At 36.5% G+C, this 20,447-nt stretch overlaps 1 protein-coding gene across 4 annotated transcripts in view; it reads right to left on the bottom strand.

The window, feature by feature from the left end:
• Positions 1 to 20,447, bottom strand: part of celf6 (CUGBP Elav-like family member 6) — a 150,348-nt gene that overhangs the window by 55,537 nt on the left and 74,364 nt on the right. For all 4 annotated transcript variants that reach the window (XM_034304949.2, XM_034304952.2, XM_034304948.2 and 1 more), the window contains exon 3: positions 7,907 to 7,955. In XM_034304949.2, the coding sequence (XP_034160840.2) occupies positions 7,907 to 7,955 (49 nt within the window). The remainder of the gene's footprint in view (positions 1 to 7,906; positions 7,956 to 20,447) is intronic.

Here is a 20,447-nt window from a genome sequence, read left to right as displayed (position 1 = left end):
TTTAACAGGAAACATGTCAAGCACATCAAACACAACATTGTTGCCAAACTTACTAACAAATTCAAAAAAACTGGAAGTGTTGAGGACCAACCGAGAAGTGGACGTCCACGAACATCCACTGACGAGGGCACAAGCGACGTGGTGCTGACAAACACAGTCCCCTATGTATGGAGGCTTTTGAGACACTCTGTATAGTGTAAAGCTTGTAATTTCATGTTTTTTTTTACACTTTTTTTGTTATTTCGGAATGATCGTTTTCTCTCATTATTAAAAGAAAATAATACAGGCTTTATAATGAAATGCTGTGTGAAGGAATCTCTCGTTTTGACTCGTTGCAGAAGCGCTGTGAGTGCACAGGTCTAGTGTACTTTTGTGATCTTTTTGGAATGTACAAAAACCTAAAATTGCAGTAAATGTGGTAAAATAATATTAGATTAGATTATAGACAGTTTCTTGATTTGGGAAAGGCATTGTTGTTTTGAATTGCTGATAGCGTTCTTACTCACAGCTGACAGAAGATAGAACATTTTCCAGATAGTTCCACGGAGCGTCCGGTTTAGGAGTTGAATAAAGTTACGTCCTGCAAAAACTTACTCGTTGTTGTAATCTGTGAATTTAAATTTTTCCAGCTGACCTTTTTTTTTTTCAGTGTTTTCTAGGGTTCTAAGGCCACGCCCACTTCCACAAAAACAAATCTGAATATTTTGAGCACTAAACAGATACGGATGCAGATAACGGCATTGTGTTACAACCCTATTAAGCACCTATACACTTTTGGTCTTTTTTCTCGTATCAAAGAAAAGGAATCAGAGCAGCCTGATAAAAGGGAGAAAGAAAAGAGAAGTGCCAGACTTTGTCAAAACTGACTCTGATAAGAATCATTCTTAGGAGAATAAAGAAGGGAAAGGGCAATGCCGTTCTAAAGGACATCAAGGAATCTTTATTAGACTCACAAAGTGCGCGGGTGATGGACAGAAATGAATTGAAGCACTTGTGTCCAGAACTCTGGTTAGCCTACTTCATTTAAAAATCTTGGATCTTCATTCCTCTCTCAACTGCTGGCTGAGATAATCCAAGGCAAAAATACACAACTCGTGACTCATCTGCAGCTGAAGCGAGAATGAGATGCAGTATCCGTGCTGGCGATGACGCTCCGTCGCCGGATTATGCTGTCTTACGACGGCTTCATTTCCTGAACTCGTGTTTGTGCCAGCTCACTCTGCCATGCTGCCGTCCCTCCTCAAGAAAACGAGGTGCCATTTTCCCTGAGAATTTGTTTTTGTTTTTGTTTTTTTTTTCTTGACAGTAGCTTTGTTTGCTGAATTTAAACTTATATTTTTTTCATAATGTCACAGAAACATTTTATTTTCTCCGTCACCTGTTGAATCTCACGGTCTGAATTTTTATTTTGAGGTCGTACATCTCTAAAAGAGTTTCTCATGAATATTTGGGTGGTGTAACTGATCACATGACCAGAGCCATTTACTTCAAGAGCTTTCCCAAATGAAATATTTATAAGACATATTGTAATATGGCATATGCAATCTTCAATGAACATTTTATTTTTATTTTTATACTATTGTTCTACAACATCTCCATCATCTGCAAAGGAATGGCAGCTAAATTATTTATTGTAAATATATAATTAATTGTTGGTAATAATTGTTGATAATCCCAACTATCCACACTGTGTAAGGTACTATTGTTACGTTAACCTTTAAAGAACAATTAATGCAGTTTGCTGGCATTTTTGTCACCTTTGAACTTTTGCAGTAAATATGCAAAAGTATCACATGCAAATATAGTAAAAATATGGTTTTATTTTTGTTTCATTTCAGTAAGTCAGTAGGTAAGTAAGTTAGTTCGGCTAAAACCAAATAATGCATGTCCTATTAACATCATGTTAATGAACATGCTCTTTTTTTGACTTGATCAGAGTTGCCAGGTTCCCTGTATTATATCTACGTATTACAAACATATACTGCAAATTAGAAATGTGCACCACTGTTAACTTGTTTCCGCTGAGAAGACTGACTTTTCATATGTCTGAATATTTTGGAATAATTTTTTGTGTGGTTTTTGAGATGTACAGTACTGCGCAATAGTCTTAGGCACATGCAAAGAAATGCTACAAAGCAAAAATGCCTACAAAAGTAATGAAATTTTTCATATATATATATATATATATATATATATATATATATATATATATATATATATATACACATAGGGGAAATTAACACTTTTTAGCAAAATGCCTTCCAAAATTTATATCTATATCTCTATATATAACTCTCTCTCTCTCTCTCTCTCTCTCTCTCTCTCTTTCTCTCTCTATACATACATATATATATATATATATATATATATATATATATGTTTTTTTCAGATAGCCTTTAAGAATGCCTTTCACGAAAGAAGAAGGTATTGAAATCATTCTATTATATATATTTTTTTTTAATAAAGAGCAACAAACTTTGCTTTTTAAGATGCATCAGTATTCTCATGTGGAAGAAGTTAGGAAATTAGCTGGTAAGTTTTCCTGAGAATCTTGGAGAATCCGCTTTCTTCTGGAGACTCTGCCTGTCACACTTGCTTCTGTTTTTTTCAGCCTTCATTATGTTGTTTTGTCTGAAAAGTCCAGTAAAGCCTTCTTTACTGGCATACAAAAATCTTTCTGTAACTTTCTTTTTTTTTGTTATTGTTGTTGCAGGAAAAGTATTGTTTGGAAATCTTTTTTTTTCATTACTAAGTAAGTAAGAAGTAATAAAATAAACATGTAAGACACAATTTGTGTTTAAAAAAAAAATAGTCAGTACTGAAGTTTGGGTGGGAATTTTGCTGAAACCTGGCAACCCTGCCTCAAACTTCAGCAAGCTGCGCTTCAAAGCTCCACATGAAAGAAAAACCTCATGTTTGTGTGACTTTTTTGTTTTATATTCAAGTCCCTGAAGATGGCAAGTTTTCAAAAAGAAAAAGAAGAAGAAGAAGAAGAAGGAGAAGAAGAAAAATAAATACTCCACCTATTGTTTGTATCCGTATTCATATTAATTTAGGACACATTATCTGTTCAGTGTGAATTCTGGTTCATATGCAGTTACATCTCTAATGTGTTGGTAGATGTAGTGTGATGGGGAGAGCTGGAATGTGGGTGGGAATTGGTGGGAATTGACCAAATTGGGGAGAAAATGGTGAAAAATGAACATAGTTCTATTAGTCACTACTAGTCAAATATCAAGATTATTATATAAATGTGCACAATATTACAGTATTCAGACAGATTTTTGGAGCCAGAATGTTCCTGGACTTTCCACCATAAAGAACATGTTAGGTCTGAGTTAGAATTATTAATACTATTACGGGTTTAAAAGCATTTAATTCAAGTGACCAGTCCATTATCCTAATATCTACAAGCCCCCCAATAATAAATATAAGTTTGATAATAGTAGGTTGTGATTTTCACAATAATAATAATAATAATAATAATAATAAAATATCCTGGCTATGCTTCACAGACCCCACTTTTAAAAATCGCTGTTATATCCCGATGAAGATTCCAAATATTAAAATCGGTGGCATCTCTCTTGGGCACGCACGTGGCGTGAGATGATGAGTGGCTACTACAGAACCTACTAATGGGCTCTAATGCCTTCAAAAGCACAACAGACCTTTTCATGATGGATAATTGCTGACATCGGGGTGTGATGAATGTGGTGCTATTCCTCGAGGCGCTGGAGTCATGTGACTTGCTAAGACCTCTGTTTCATACACTTATGTAGCTTCTTTGAGGATACACAATCATGCTCTCTCTCCCACACACACACACACACACACACACACACACACACACACACAAACACATACAAAATAAAAACAAAACAACACCTCCAACAATTTTTACGGACTTAAATAGAGCTGTAGATGTGCAGTCACTTTACTTTTGGGTAAGTTCTCTGCCCTTAGGACTCGATAGCTCTGCTAAGGCTGCACAGAATCCACCATATCACACACACACACACACACACACCCGTACGCATAATACTATAGAGGCTGTCTGACACACACCCTACCAGGCTCCAGTATTTCATTCACCTTTCCCCACACTATTTCTCCTCTCCGTCCATCTCATACACAGAGAGGGAAAGTAGTAATTGATATCAGCTCCCATCCATCCTCGCTTCTTTACACCCCACAACTAATTTATCTGGCTGAGAAAGCTGACTGGCTCATGCCCAGGTCGTGCCAGTCACTCACTGCCTGGCCTGTTTGGAGACAGTGGTTAATTAAAGTGGCCATCTGACAGCTCTCCGGTCTGAATGGGCTGAGAGTGGTGGAATGGGCCATCTGATTCACACATACACACACATACACACACACACACACACACACAACGCTAAATCACAAATGTCACACTCACACCTCAAGTCTGCCAAGAGTGTGTGTAACACAATACCAACTTGGTTGTAAACAAGGGTCATTTATAATTACAGCCAATCAGCCATGTTTTGTCAAAACACACATGACACCTGAAGAAGAAGAAGAAGAAGAAGAAGAAGAAGAAGAAGACAATGATAAAATTATGGCCAAGTATCTTGTCACTTTTTCATGTTTTTTTCCATAATATGTTATGGAATAACCTGATATTTCCACTTGCTAAGATACAATTTTTTTGCAATATGTAGCATAGTTGTATTTATAAATGTGTTATTATAGATTAGTTTTTAGATTTTATAGATTAAGACTAGTTAATAATAAGGAAGTCATTAATTCATATCAGTTAATGTGTATATTCAGTCCACATTTATATAATTACCATGCACTTATGTTAAACTTATGTTTTATTAAACTGAGAATAAATTACTGATTCCACGCCATAATAAACTTTTTATAATAAACTCTTGCAACATGACACTTTGTTTGTGATTCTCATTACTCTGACTCGGAAAATACATTTCTTTTAAATTCCTATACATAAAAAAGTTTTTTAAAAAAAAAAGTCCAAGATTTTTACCCCATTTTTATTTTAGAATTCACAAATCTTTTCATGACTCTAATTTAGATTGATTGCAGTGAACAAATTTGAAATAAATAAATAAATAAATATTTACTGGGTACCATAAAATTGCCCTAGTTCTATACACACTTTGGCAGTATTGCACAATACACACACACACACACACACACACACACACACAATTTCCTAAAGACTCACCTTTACAAAGGATGTATGATTAGCTCTCATTTCATAGCAACTTTTAAGATGTTGGAGGGGAATAAAGCTAAATTATACATGCAGTGGACGTCATTCTGTATTCTACAATTAATTATGTGTCATCTACCATTTATCATTTGTGGATTGGCAGTTCATTAACCTTTTTCTCTGTAGCTACACTGATATGAACAGCTATGAACCCAAATTTGGCATTTTCTTGGCAAGTTATGCAAAATGACCATGTGCGGATTTCATTATGTTAATATTTACGTATATTCAAACATATTTGATCCATCAGACACTATTCAGTCTTGTGAAACATTGTCATTTTATTTCAAATTGTAATACTACATACTACATGCATACTAAACAAACACAATTTTCTCTAAATACATAAAGTCAATCAGGCAGTATACTACATCTGGTGTCTGAAGTTCATTCCTTTAGTTCAGTTAGCTACAAATCATCACACACGTGACGCAACAGTATTGATTGGCTATTTGTAGATACTGTAGATTCATAATGTGTGTGTGTGTGTGTGTGTGTTGTGCAATACTGCCAAAAGTGTGTATAGAACTAGGGCATTTTTCTCTTATGCACAGCAATTTTAGGGTACCCAGTAAATTCTTTCTTTCTTTCTTTCTTTCTTTCTTTCTTTCTTTCTTTCTGTGATGATATTTATTACTTTAACAAAGACATAAGCTGCAGATGCTACACTCAAACCTACAGTAAATATCAAACTAACACAAATGAACTCACAATCCAATAATGACTCTACACTCAGCTCTTTTCACATGTGCTAACTGCTAATAAAAATAAATAAATAAAATTCAGTTTGAAAAGTTTCTATAAGTTTAATAAGCATTATAACTGCTTTTATATTTCTTTATGAGTTGGTAATGATTCTTTATAATGAGTCTTATAAATAAGGAATAACACACTACAGACCACACAATTACACAAAAATCCTGTACGAGGGGGTGTGTGATGATGTGTTATTGCACTTATAACACAGTGATTTGCCAACGATTACAATCTTTAACTCATTACTGAATAACCCATCATGATTTTTAATGGTTTATAGTTAGATTTAATGCTGTAGAAAGTCTGAGAGACAAGTTAGTTCCTGTTCTCACCTATGTTATAGGTGCAGTCCCTCACCTGCCTCTCTCTCTCTCTCTCTCTCTCTCTCTCTCTTTCTCTGTCTCACTCTCAAAACGAAGATTGTCATTTTAGTGAAGCACCGGAAAGCATAGATTATTCTGTCCTGAAGACTTTTCCATTCTGGGAAACTTTTACTGTTACAAAGCGCTTAAAACTGAGACTCCTTCCAAAATTGTTAAATAAATGTCTCCTAAAAAAGTCACTACATCAATGATTATACATTTATGACAGCACACCTTTTAAAAATCTGTTTATGATTAGACTTAAATTGTGTGCGGTGTCTGCCGTACAAGTCCCAGTGTATGAGCTGTTACTATAGAAACAATAGCATATTAGAACAAGTTTATTAATATAAACCTATCATTCACTGTACAGCCAGAACTACTGTCTGAGTGAGCTATATCATTATTATATATTACATATATTATATTATATAATGCACATCTTCTGAAGAATCAGATTTGAGAATTCAACCACACTTTGTTATACACTTTTATAATACCTCATAAAGCTTTAACAATGTGTTTTAAAAAATTCTTTGATAACTTCATCATCATCAACTATACATTATAATGCATTATTTTACAGCACTGTTGAATTCTCGAATGTGATTGGTTTCTTATATTATTTCCATAATTCAAATATTATTATTTGAACATCTAAAATGTCATCAATGAGTGCTTCCAAAAATGACTGACACACACACACATACACACACACACACACACACACACACAGACACACAGAGAGAGAGAGCTTCCTGTCCCTCCACTGTTAAGCACTACATATGTTTATCCTTAACATTTTTGAATTTTTTTTTTTTATGTAAAAACGTTTTCAAACTTCAATAATGTGTCTGTTTTTGAAACTATTTTTTACATAAGTGTTTCCATATTACATTACCAAAATAAAGTCTGTCATATCTTACAACTTACGATAAGGAACATTTTAGCATATTCACTTTACTTGAAGCACTCAGTGATGACTCAATGTTTATAATGTGTGTATAATTGTTAAGAAGTGTTAGAGTTGCTTATGCACAGATCGTGATTAGTTATAGAGGTTGTGCAGTACACCATGTGACATTATAATGAATAGTGACACTTATGACTGAGTTATCAAGGAATTATTTATAGCACCTTATTAAAGCTTTACGAGGCATTATTCAAGTTTATTAAATGCATAGAAGGAATCATAATCAACATGGAATTATAAGCACCGTTATTATGATTTATGTATAGATAGAAAATAAATCGGACCATATGTAGACATATTTGTTTTAGCCGTGTCAGATGAGACGTGTCGTGAATGCATGCCTGATCTGTAATCAGAAACGGATATGAACATGTCTTTGAACCGAGCTGGGTGACGGTGAACCGAGAAGACCCTCTCTGCCGAGACAGATGGGGAGCCAACAGAGGCGTTTGACCTATATTAATGCCTCTCTACACACATGGACATGTTTAAGGGAGAGTAAGTGTGTGTGTTTGTGTGTATGTTTGTTCATGTGTGTAAAAGAAGGTTAATTACCTCCCCGTCCTTCGCTGTCTGCCGGCTTCACCTGGATGGGTCGGTTCATCTGAAAAGAGAAAGGGGGGGGTTAGTCAGATTATTGCGAAGTTGCATGTGTAGGGGTGTGTGTGTGTGTGTGTGTGTGTGTGTGTATGCGTGGTGGGTCATGCCAGGGCATGGCATCAGTCCAACTGAAAATAACGACCAAATAACAGATACCCCACTTTACATTTCCTTTCTTTTACTATAATCTGACATCACAGCAATTTGCCAACAATTTTATAATTTTTATTTATTAAAGAACAACACATCATACTTTGTACATAATTACAGTTACATTTATTGCTAAGGAACGTCCATGAAACAAGTTAGTTCCTGTTATCACTTATGTTAAAGTTGATACAAACAGCCGTTCCCTCAACAGCCTCTGTTGTTTTAACTCTTCATAAAAAAATCCTCTGTCCTGAAGATTTCCCATGTCAGAAAACTTACTGTTCCAAAGAGCTGACACTGGAGACTCCTTCCATAAATGTTAAATAAACATCTCCTTATAGAAACTTCACCATACAACATTTACACACAATTTTTATCCATGTACGCGGAGCATCTGCCACACAAGTCCCTATACATACATATAGCTGTAGTCTAAAAGGTTATTCTTTAATATATAGTATAGTATAAATCTACTAAGCCTCTTGAACATATATTAAAATTACAAGTTCTACTTGTTGTCAGTTAACCCCATGAATGACGTTATCACGTGTAATACATGTATTGTGACAAAGTACATAATAATGTGATGCTGCAAAAAATAGGGATTGCAAATTGAGAACTTTTCATCAGTTATTAAAAATGTTGTCATGTTGATTTCTCAAACATTGCATAATTTGTCACAAAACTCAAAAAGGTGTGTTCTTATTGACTGAGAGAAGTATAAATCTTACTGATATGTGATAACAGAGTCAGTATCAGGTGTTAGTCATCGACATTATACAAGAAAATAGAAAGACAGGATTTTCCAGGAAAAAAAAAAAAAACCTGAATGAATCTCTCTCTGCTTAAATAACAGATTCTTAAAGAATTAGTATCAGCAGTGTAAAAACTCTTATTTGTTTTTTGATAAATGTTGAAATAAAGCAGCTGGTAGTTTGAAACTCAGACTGCCGCACCCTGTTGTGATATTTGCTTCTCCATTAAGAGGGCTTTAGTGCTAGTCGGGGATTTTTAAACCTGATATAAATGAATTCATTACACCAGAGCAGCTCAGGTCCTGTATGACTCAAGCCCACTCGTTGATTGGTCAGTCTCAAAGCTCCTAATCTCTTCTGATTGGTCGCCAACCACCGAGCTTCTGGCCCGTTAGAATCCTGCGAGTCACCGCGGCAACAAGAGTCATTAAGCTGCCCGGGGTACAATAGGAGTTGCTAAGCAACCGGGCAGAATGGGCCGGCCGCCCACTGGTCCAGCGAATTGGCACGTGGCGTTTTCCTACTCCTCATTCGCCCCTTTTCCATTGCCTGCCCAATGAGGTACAAGGAAAAACTCCAAATTTTTCATGAACCCCCCCCTTCCACCTCCTTCCCCCTCAATCCTCCTTCCTTTGTCCCACTTTAATGTCCTCTTTTTAGAAGTGTGACAAAAACTTTGACCACCGTCTGCCAGCCAGTGCCCACCTTCCCACCATCCGCTGTGGTCCTGACAGCACTGGGTTGAATATTCTTCAGGTGGCAAGTTTTTATTATTTTAATTCCTCTTCCTGTTGTGATGTAGAGCAGTTTCATCTGCATTTACATGTATCAAAGGGGATTTCTGAAAAAAGGTTATAATGTTATTATTATTATTATTATTATTATTATTATTATTATTACTATTATTATCAGAATCAGTATTGTTTATTTTATGTTTATTTAATTTTTTATTTATTCATTTATAAATTGTTTTATAAATAATATTATTTATAAATAATACTATAGATTATTATTATTATTATTATGATTATTATTATTATTATTATTATTATTATTATTATTATTCATTCCTATCCCTCTCCTGTCTCATTAGCACTAATTTACTTGGGACACAGTAACACTGAATATGTAAACAATGAGGTGAACTGTATACAAGGCGCGCACACACACACACACACACACATTCATGCATGAAGAGCCAGCGCAGGCCAGTTGAGTAACAGCAGGTGGTTTAGGCCGCATTTTAATCCCTTATTACAGAGCGAAGGATTAGGCAGCAGATCAGGGCTCAGTTAATTACACCAATTCATCAGAGACTGGGCAACGCACGATGCTTTACCCTGGGGTAGAAGGAGAGACACACACACACACACACACACACACACACACTCCTACCCACACACTTGATTATGAAACCTTTCATTGCTGCTCTAGATGTTGTCAATAATCCAAAACACAGCGTTCGAAATTTCATAGAGCGAGAGAAACTCAGTGAGAGAAAATATTCTTTTTCTTTCTTTTCTTTTCTTTTCTTTCTTTCTGTCACCCTTATTTCTTCCATGTTTGTTCTATTATTTCTTTCTTATTATTTCTTTTTTCTTTCTTTCTTTCTTTCTTTCACCTTTTTTCTTGCATTCTTTCTCACTATGTTTTTATTTGCTTCTGTCTGTCTTTGTTTTTTTTTTATTCTATTTATTATTCCTTTGTTGTCTGTGACTTGGCAACTTTTTTCACCCGAGATGGCACTGTGTGTGTGTGTGTGTGTGTGTGTGTGTGTGTGTGTGTGTGGGATTAATTTTTATAGAGAATAGGTCAGACAGATTTGGTGAGATGAGGAATGTGGATGTGGTTCTCTCTCTGCAGTAGAAAGACGATGCTCTGGCTCTTAGTGCAGATGGATATGAGTGTAGATCAAACCCTGAGTGTCTGCACCACCTTTACAGCCTTTAACACACACACACACACACACACACACACACGACTAACAAATTAGTCACTGTGACAGCCAGCTTTATGAGACTTGAGAGGGGGAAGAAATGCCTTGGAGAAAGAGGAGACAAAATGAGAAAAGTCAACAGGAAAGAAGAAGAAGAGAAGAGAGAAAAGGAGGAGAGAAGAGAAAAGGAAGAAAAAAGAGAAGAGAGGATAGAATAAGAGAAGAGAAGAGAAGAGAAGAGAAGAGAAGAGAAGAGAAGAGAAGAGAAGAGAAGAGAAGAGAAGAGAAAAGAAGATAGAAGTTAATGTTAGCTCCTGTCAATCACTTATTCCATTGCATACAAAAAACACAGCTTGTCCAATTCCTCTTTATCGCGTCAGAAAACCTAAAGTTATAGCTTTATATCTCCTGTTACAAGGCACTGACACTAGACTCTATTACAGAAGTGATTAACATGATGAAAAGATTTGCTAGGGGTTAGGTGTATTTTTTATTTATTTATTTTTTTTACCACAACATCTCTGCATGTAGGCAACATGGAGGTCTTCTCCTCTCACAATGACGGGCACACTGACACACACATACACACCTATTCGCCCATGCTTCATTCTGTTCCTGTAAGGCAATCAGATCAATCGGACTGATAAATAAAACACTCAGCACGTTGACAAAGCGCCACGATTACGCCGAAGACGAATGGCTGAATTAGCCTGCGGAATTGGAGCAGATCTGTGTTCAATGGCACAGAACTCATCATCGTCATCATCATCATCATCGTCATCATCATCATCTACAAGCCTGGCGTTAGATTGTTTTCTGCCTTTGCAGAATACCTCTGCAGAAGAACTGCATGCTCACTGAAAACATAAAAAATAATATTTCTAGGTCCTGCATATATGAGGCATCTGGCTGTAAACACTCCATACGTCCCATACACTGTAACAAATCATCTTATCAAGCAAAAGTATTTAAAATCATATTTATTATCTATTTTATTTTTTATCTCTGTTTTGTGTTTATATGTGTGTGTGTGTGTGTGTGTAAACTTTCACCATGCAGTGTATGATAAATGCTAGAACGCTAGAAGACATATAGTATATGCAAACAGAGGAAATATTTACACATCATTGGGCAGATGTTTTTTATTCTAAATGACTTGCAAATGAGGAAGAACTTAAGAACCCAAGGTTAAGTGTCTTGCTCAAGGGCAAAACAGTGTCTCTGGAAGTCCTGAGATTTGAACTCACAACCTTGTGATCAGTAGTACAGAGCTACCACTGACCTTTATCAGAAGGCATACACTAAAGTCAGACCCACCCTTAGGACCTGATGAACAAGCAATAAAGGAATTACAGCACTGAGAGAAGGCTGAAAAGAGCGAGATGAGAAAATGTGACACAGGTCAACATACACACAAACACACACACACACACACAAACACACACACATACACTCGCCACGGTCCTGAGAGAGGAGGCCAGGTTGTTCTAGACTTCTCCTGCTGTGCTCATTTAATTAGGTCTACCATACAAGTACTCCTCACTGCAAAGCCAACAATCCAGGGGGAGGAGTCGGACCTGATCCAGCTCCTCCTACTCTGGTGTAGTCGTACTCAACATCCAGGGGTTAGAGTCGGACCTGACCCAGATCCTCCAACCCAGTTGTAGTCAAACCAGAAGTCCAGGGGTTGGAGTCGGACCTGATCCAGCTCCACCTACCCTGGTGTATTCATATTCAATGTTCAGTGGGTGGAGTCAGACCTGATCCAGATCCTCCAACCTAGGTGTAGTCAAACCAGAAGTCCAGGAGGTGGAGTCAGACCTGATCCAGGTCCTCCAACCTGGTTTTAGTCAAACCAGAAGTCCAGGGGGTGGAGTCGGACATGATCTAGCTCCTCCTACCGGGGCGTAGTCGAATCTAAAGTCCATTGAGTGGAGTCAGACCTGATCCAGCTCCTCCTACCTGGGTAAGTCTTTGTTCTTCCATATTGTACAGCGTCTCATAGGTTAAGGTTAGCAGTTAGGAGGAGTTGGATCAGGTCCAGCTCCACCCCCTGTACCTTTGGTTCTGCAGTAAGGATGGACTAAATATACTATAAACACTCACACACACTCTCCAAGTCTCTGGCAGCAGAGTCAGGAAAATATCCCAACCTCACTCCCTACTACACAACCACAGTTATAAGAAACCCATGGTCCTCCTCGTCTCTTATGCTGCCTTCAAATCCTATCAGAAATATCGTAGAGATGAGGAGAGAGCACTTGAATGCCACCACATTGTCATAATTACAACTCAGGAACTCATATTTTTCGATGAGTGTCAACTTTGTGAGATGGAGGCGTGTGAATACCAAAAAAAATCACGGCAGCCGCCAGTGTGAATGTGACACTACAGCAGAGGGTACGATTTAAGTGGTAATTTTGCATATTTTTCTTTTTCAGTTTCTTTTAGGAAGGATAAAGAAAGTTTTCTCATCTCATGTCGTCCATTTTCTCTGCCCAAAACCACTTGAACACACACCATGTCATAATCACTACCTCCAAACAAGTACGCACCAACTTCCGAGGAAGACTTGAAGGCAGTTTGCAACTGTGCTTGCTCATTTCCTTTCCTTACTTCCCTTCCACGCTTCTTATCTCCTCCCTCCATGGACATAAGGAAAGGAAATGAGAACAAACGCATTTTCCAAATGACTCGTTTTTGCTCACTGAAGTGTCACTTTGATGACATTTCCAATTGTATTAACTGTACAATGAATTCAGCATATACACAAAAGTGTTTACACACTAAATTGTCTTTCAAATTCAGTGAAATATTATTATTCAGTGAAATTATATTTAATTAAGACTGTTCCTTTTGTATTTGTAGGTGTATGTCACATGATACAAAAAATATTGTGCGATGATACGCTACCCTGCTTATTGAACACATAGTCTACTGTACTTAATACATTTTCATTAATTATTATAGTTATTTACATAGATTTTATAAAATATTTATTAGAAATAATTATTTTGTTCATTAGAAAGTAGAGTAAGATTTCACTAAACAGTTTCCGGCATAGTTAAGAGAAGAAGAACAATCACAAACTTTGTCCTGTTTAGAAGCAAATGGGAACGAGTCGGTTTAGAAATAAATGAGAATGATTCGTTTGGGAGCCGTATGAGTCGACTCTTCTCGGTGAGCTGAGCCAAATGATCTGACTCACTCAACAGCGCCTCAATTTCCATCACTAATGGGAGCAATGAGCTGGAAAGTATACTGAAAATGCCACTTCTCTAAAACATTGTCCTGTTTCATTAATTATAAATGCTTAGTGGTGTAAACAAGCCTGGAAATATCACCAGGGAAATCACGCTCGCATCTGACCTCTGCTCCACAAGCGTACAAAAGTACATATTTTTCCCTTGTTCTCAAATGTCAGCGAAAATAAATATTTTGCATATTGCAACATTTTTAATGTACAAGACATTTACTGTACATTAGCGACTGTATTGAAACACTTTTTCAAAAAATTTGTCGTATGTGGACTGTTAAGATGCAGATAAGCTGTATGTAAGATTGTTTGCAAAAATTGTTTGTTCAATCTGAACAAAAAAGCCATAGATGCTAAAAGGTTATTTGAACTTAACCCAGACATTGGGTGCATTATTCTCTAAAGCAGGAGAGAAAAGAGAGAAGGAAGAGAGGCTTTGCTTACTGAAATGCATAAGTAGGATTCATGCCTTCAGGTCGAAATGGAAATTTTGCTTGTATATGAAAAACATTGTTCTTCCTTTCAACTCACAATGCACTCCACATGTCCCTTGACCCCTGGCATACTGATTTAAGACAACACAACGTGTACATTAGGATGTGTTGAAGTAAGAACATGCAATTTAACATCCACTCCTAATTTCCCCTTGATGAAATCTCTATCGTCATTGAAGGTCCGCTCCAGTACTTCATTATTTAAAGAGAAGTTTAACAAGCCCCTGGAGTGTTGAAGGATCGAATCAATATAAATGGCAGAAACTTGCCCAGAAGGCACTGCTTTATCTGATGCAAATTTATTTCTTTTAAAAATAGTGTAATATATTATACAAAGCTGCTCATAAGTGTAACCATGTGCAATAAAATGTTTTTATGTCGCCAACTACATTTATGCACCCGACAAATCTGACATAACGTTTATTCATTCATTTTCATCTAAGTCAACATCGTGGTGGATCTGGACTATTAAAAAAAAAAAAAAAGTAAAAAAATCGTTAAGTAAATCATAAGAATGTCAGTAATGCCTTCATTCCATTAGCGTGGATGCTAGTTAAACACATTTTGTGTATTTTCTGCTAATACTATGCTAACAAAAAAAAAAACGGCAGCAAATGGCGGCCATTGTGAACAAAAAAACCTCTTAAAAAATTGAGATATTTATGTTGGATTTTTAAATTATATTTGCATAGATTCCATTTTGAAAATGATTTTAAATAAAGTTTCATTTTTTTAGTATTACAAGAGCTAAAAGGCATCCTGATTTGTGGAATCACCCAGCTATCTGTGCGATGCTGCCTATATCCCTTTTTTTGTCACTGAGCTATGATTATTCTGATCTCTTGGAGTGAGGAAGTAGAAAACATTCACTGTCCCTTATTTTTTTTTTTTAGAAAAGGATATTAATAGACAATGGTCAGAAATTCTTTCATCTTCAGTAACCGGATCCGAAGCCTATCCCAGGAACACTTGGCACAAGGTGAGAAAATTCGTCGTGAATGAGATGCCAGGCCATCCAAGGATATCATGCATACACATTCCCAACTAGAGGCAATTTATCAAGTTAGGCAATCTGCCTACCTGAGAGGAAATCCACATGAACAAGGGGAAAAGGAATGTGAAATTCAGCACAGACAGCACCCCAAGCTCAGGATCGAGCAGAAGTTTTCAGCTTGATTTAAGAAAAGAAGACGTAAGAAAAAATGCAGAAAAAAGTTTGAATGCTAAGACCCTATATGACTGGCCTTAACTGTGTTCAGCTAGCAGAAAGAATCTCCAGAGGATCTGCAGTGTGTGTGTGTATATATACTGGGTTGAAGGAATAAAATAGCTCAGAAAGGTAATTAGCAAACAAGAAAGCAATGTAAGATTTCATCTTTGATAAGCAGGAGTTTGTGTTGGATTCAGGATAATACAGGTAGTCATTTACTCTGTTTATTATATCCGAGAACTTAAGTTAATTAACAAGCCCTTTTAAAGTATCAAAGTCAGTGTTTTCCCTTTTCACTCCACACAGTATATATGCTAAGACTCTGTATCGCTGAGCCCCAAAAGCACCTCATATCTCCGGGTAAAAAGCATTACAAACTGTTCTAATGCTCCACCGCACAAACACCCACTCTGCCTCATATGATAATGCTGAGCTAGTTTCGGAGATGGTTTGCTTTTAGCTCTCTCTGCTTTGAACTTTATGCTAATGTGTTCTCCTTGCTGTGGGCTGCTCCAGCACCGCTGCATCTTCACTCCATGCTGCGTTCACCTGTGGAGGAGTGTCGCTTGCAGCCAAGAGCTCATCTCAACACCCGCTCCGCGTTTGGGACACTGTAAATAATTCATCCAGCGAGGTTTGTTAGGTAGGTGCACGGAAAATAAGCAAAGAGAGGAGAAAGCAGGAAGTTGGAGAGCCCTTCATTAAGTGTGCCTAGCCTTACTTCAAGTGGACTCCGAGGAAAAACAGGCAGCCTATTAGTGCCATTCCAAACCCATGCTGGGGTCACAGGGTCAGCTCACGTTTTCTGACTGTTTATTACTGTTAGGCGTTGGGAAGTGAGCCCAGTGTGTGGGTTTAAAGGCTCTATATGAAACTGTTTTACTATTTTGTTAAGTGTGAGTGCGTGATATCGAAGAGAAGTACTGAATTACAATATGATCAATGTTAATATATGAATATTAAGTCATATTTGAATCTCCTTAAATTATAATAAGCTATTAAGAATATGATAAATAGCATATTCTTATGTGAGATATGAGTTCTAAGGGAAGTTTGTATTATTTTGCATATTTCCCCTCGGATTTTTGCAATTTGTTATGATCAGAGTAAGTGTAAATGGATAAATATTACGGGAGTAACACAATGACACTATCTGTATCTGTTTACTGCTCCGAGCATCTGTATCAGTATCTGTATTCAGATTTGAGCCCAAAGAGGGCATGACCTAAACTGGATGTTTGTTTTGTTTTGTTTTTCCTTTTCCATGAACCTCTGATAGTTCCTCAACCTCAACTACATCACTCAAGTTATCTGTCTTTTTTTAATTATTATTTTTTTACATCTCTCATAAATATAATTTTAAAAATGAGCAAAAACATGGACAGCATGCTTCAACATGATGAAGATTGTCAAGTCATTGACCTACTTATTTCCTGATAATGTTTTAATAGAATGCAGTAAAAATGAATCGAAAATGAAATTTTCTCATGTGTTTGAGAGAGAGATACAGACAGAGAGCGAGAGAGACAGACAGATATCTAGAGAGAGGAATGCCATTTGTTGAGAGAGCCAAGTGAGGCAAATATGCAAATAGATGCTAATTTATGCGAATATCTCCATGGCAGTGCTGGGAGCCCCAATGATTGGCAGCTGCAGGGTCTGGGAGAGGGAGTGAGTGAGCGAGGGAGTGAGAGAGGGAACGTTGGCTTCGGGCACTCGTGTAAATTTGGGCACCGCTGCCTGCTCTTGTTCGGCATGCTCCAGATGCAAATACATCAGCAAATAAATAAATAAATAAAAATAAATATGCAGACATGCCAAACTACAGCAGTTACTGAGCGGAAGAGTCCACAAACTTTCAAACACTCCCTGTATTTTGTGGCATTCACACACCTGGATTCTGAATTAGATTTTTTTTTTTTTTTTTTCAAATTCCCAAACTTATTCTCACTCTGCTTTTGCGCTAGAACTTTCTCACGTTTCTCACACTTGTTTTTTTTTTTTTTTTTTTCAAGAAGCCATATTTCTGGAATGCATGCCAATCCTGGTGAATGTTTATGAACCACAAGGTCACTTTCCTCAGTGGGGAGGAAAAAGTTACAGAAAAAGGACAGTTGATGGGAAAAAAATGTTACACAGAATATTGATATATGAATTGATTTATATTTTTACCGCAGTTAGGAGACATATATGTCTCAAGTAACAGTCACTGCACTTTTTAAAGATTCCCAGGACAGGAAAATCCTCAATGCTTCCCGGTTAAGTTACCAGCTGACCAGCGAGAAAAAGTTGAAGCTACTATAACGTAAGTAATGACAGAAAATAACTTGTCTTGCAAATGTTCCACAACAGTAAGTGTTACTGTAAACCATTAAAAAGCATGATGTGTTTTTTGTTAATAAATAAAAAATTGAAATCATTGTCATACTGATGTGGTATAAGCAGAATAGCACACATCGGATTGTGTTGTTATAAGAAAATAATAACTTCATTGTGCATTGTGTGTTATTTCTTACATATTTAATGTTCTGGGTTTTTTGGTTTATTTTATTATTATTTTTTTTTTCATATAACACCCTATTATCTGATTTCTAACTTGATGCAAAAATTGAAAATGGGAAGCAACTGAAATTGGAATGCAGGTTGTCTATAATTGAAACCATTTAAAAGGCCACATCAGAAATCAGATAACTCAATCACAGATTGTTTCTGCTTTTAAAGGAGAAAATTGTCCTGTTGTGTGAGAAAACCACATCGAAAAAACCATTTACAGATCCTGTGAAAATGTTAGATTATCATATGGATCTTTATTTAGGCTCCCATTTGTTTGACATCGTGGCCAAGTGGTCTAATGTGCTGGATTAAAGCTCGGATCTCTTCACAGACGTGGGTTCAAACACCAAATGGTAGTAGCTCAGACTCTCACTGTTGGCTGTAGTGATTAAAAGCTTTAAATCCTCAGATTTCCTAAGAATTAGCTCTTATCCACTTGGTTATGTATGCGTGGAAAGTACTCCATCAAAACTGTAAATGTATGATAAATGTGTGCCAAATGAATAAATTATTTCCAGCTGGAGTATGGATTTGGTTAACTTTGTTTCTATACATTTTTCATCAACTTTTATACACTTTTTATGAAAGAGGAATAGCCTGCCAAACAAGCTGGGATGTATAAAGTGTTGAATCCCTCAGCTCTTGTATTAATAAAGCAAGACAGACGGACAAGAGGTCAGAGCTACGGAACTGATTTAAATGTTCTCCTTTCCAATGAGTATGTAAATGCTGATTGTCTCCGTGGGTGTATTATATGCACAAAGTGAGCCTGTGTATTTCAATAACACTAATATAAACTACTATATATATATATATATGGAGATTTCCAAGTAATTAGGATATGATTATTTGTTACGTTATGAGGTTTTTATTATTTTCTTTCTGATGAGATGGCGAAGTAAAAACAGATGTAGCTACCCATGGCCGTCCCTATTACTGCGTTAATTATTCACTTGTACATGGCAAACCTTAGGCCATTAAAATTATACTTTGACAAATCATCTCTTTTAAATGGAGACAGTCCTCCCAAAAGTTAATTAATGTTCCACAGAGGTCCAAATGTAATAATGAGCTGTTTCTCTCAAATAGATTAGTAACATGAGATGTATTGGACTGTCAGATAAAACTGTTCAAGAAACTCAATCTTATGTAAAATTATTTTGTGTAATTATTACGTGGGAGCAATTTCATTTTACAGGAATTCATTTGTAGCTATAACTGCTAACCCTGTCCCTCAACTTAACTGTAACTGTTTATCATTTTTAACCCAAGTGCGCTTGTGTAAATTCTTATAAATTTGCAACTGAGACAATGCTGAACAGTTTATTTAAGGCAAAATTTTGCAAGCGACATTTCATGGATTTAAATGGATTTCATTGCAATGGACAGTTTCTAATTGCAGACTTTGCAAGAAAAACTTTGTGTCAAGTTTAACTTTTTAACTTTAATTTGCAGCATGAACTAATGACTGCTTTGGCTGCACTGACCTCTAAAACCCTTCAAAAACTCAAATTAGCCAGACTAAGTTTGTGAATTTCCATGAAGAAGATCTTATGTATAATTATTAGGAATTCAATCTTGGGAGAAAGTTCTTTTTTTTTTCATTTCATAGGAATTCAATTATAGCTATGACTGTCCATCAACTTCCTTCATCCTTATTGTTTGTCGTTTTTAACACAAATTTGCTTGTGCAAGTTCTTATACATACATTTGTATTTATGCAAAATTCTGCAAATTCTTAAACAGAATTCACCACAATCAACAGTTTCTAACAGCGGGTACACTATCAAGTGCAAATATATTTTAACTTTGCATCAAGTTTAACTGCAGAGTTTTGACATGCCAGTTTGCCAACTGACCAACAGCACAATTGTTTTGGCTTCACTGACCTCTAGAAACCTTCAAAGGTCAAATCAGCCAAAGCAGGTTTGATGATGAAGAAACACCAAAGGTCCAACTTGATCTTAAATAAAATTCTCACAAAAAAGACTGATTCCATAGGATTTTGTATGAATGACCTATAGGAATGACTGAGTGGCACAACAGAAAAGCTTTCACCCTATCATCGAATCCCGAGGATGCCACAACCATCCGTGCCTGGGAGTTGAGAGAACTGCCCATCCGTGCTCTCTGGGTGGAAAG

This window comes from Pangasianodon hypophthalmus, chromosome 6, assembly GCF_027358585.1.
Source record: "Pangasianodon hypophthalmus isolate fPanHyp1 chromosome 6, fPanHyp1.pri, whole genome shotgun sequence".
Lineage (NCBI taxonomy): Eukaryota > Metazoa > Chordata > Actinopteri > Siluriformes > Pangasiidae > Pangasianodon > Pangasianodon hypophthalmus.
The sequence above is the reverse complement of the archived record's forward strand: the minus strand, read 5'-3'. Positions and strand labels throughout refer to the sequence as shown.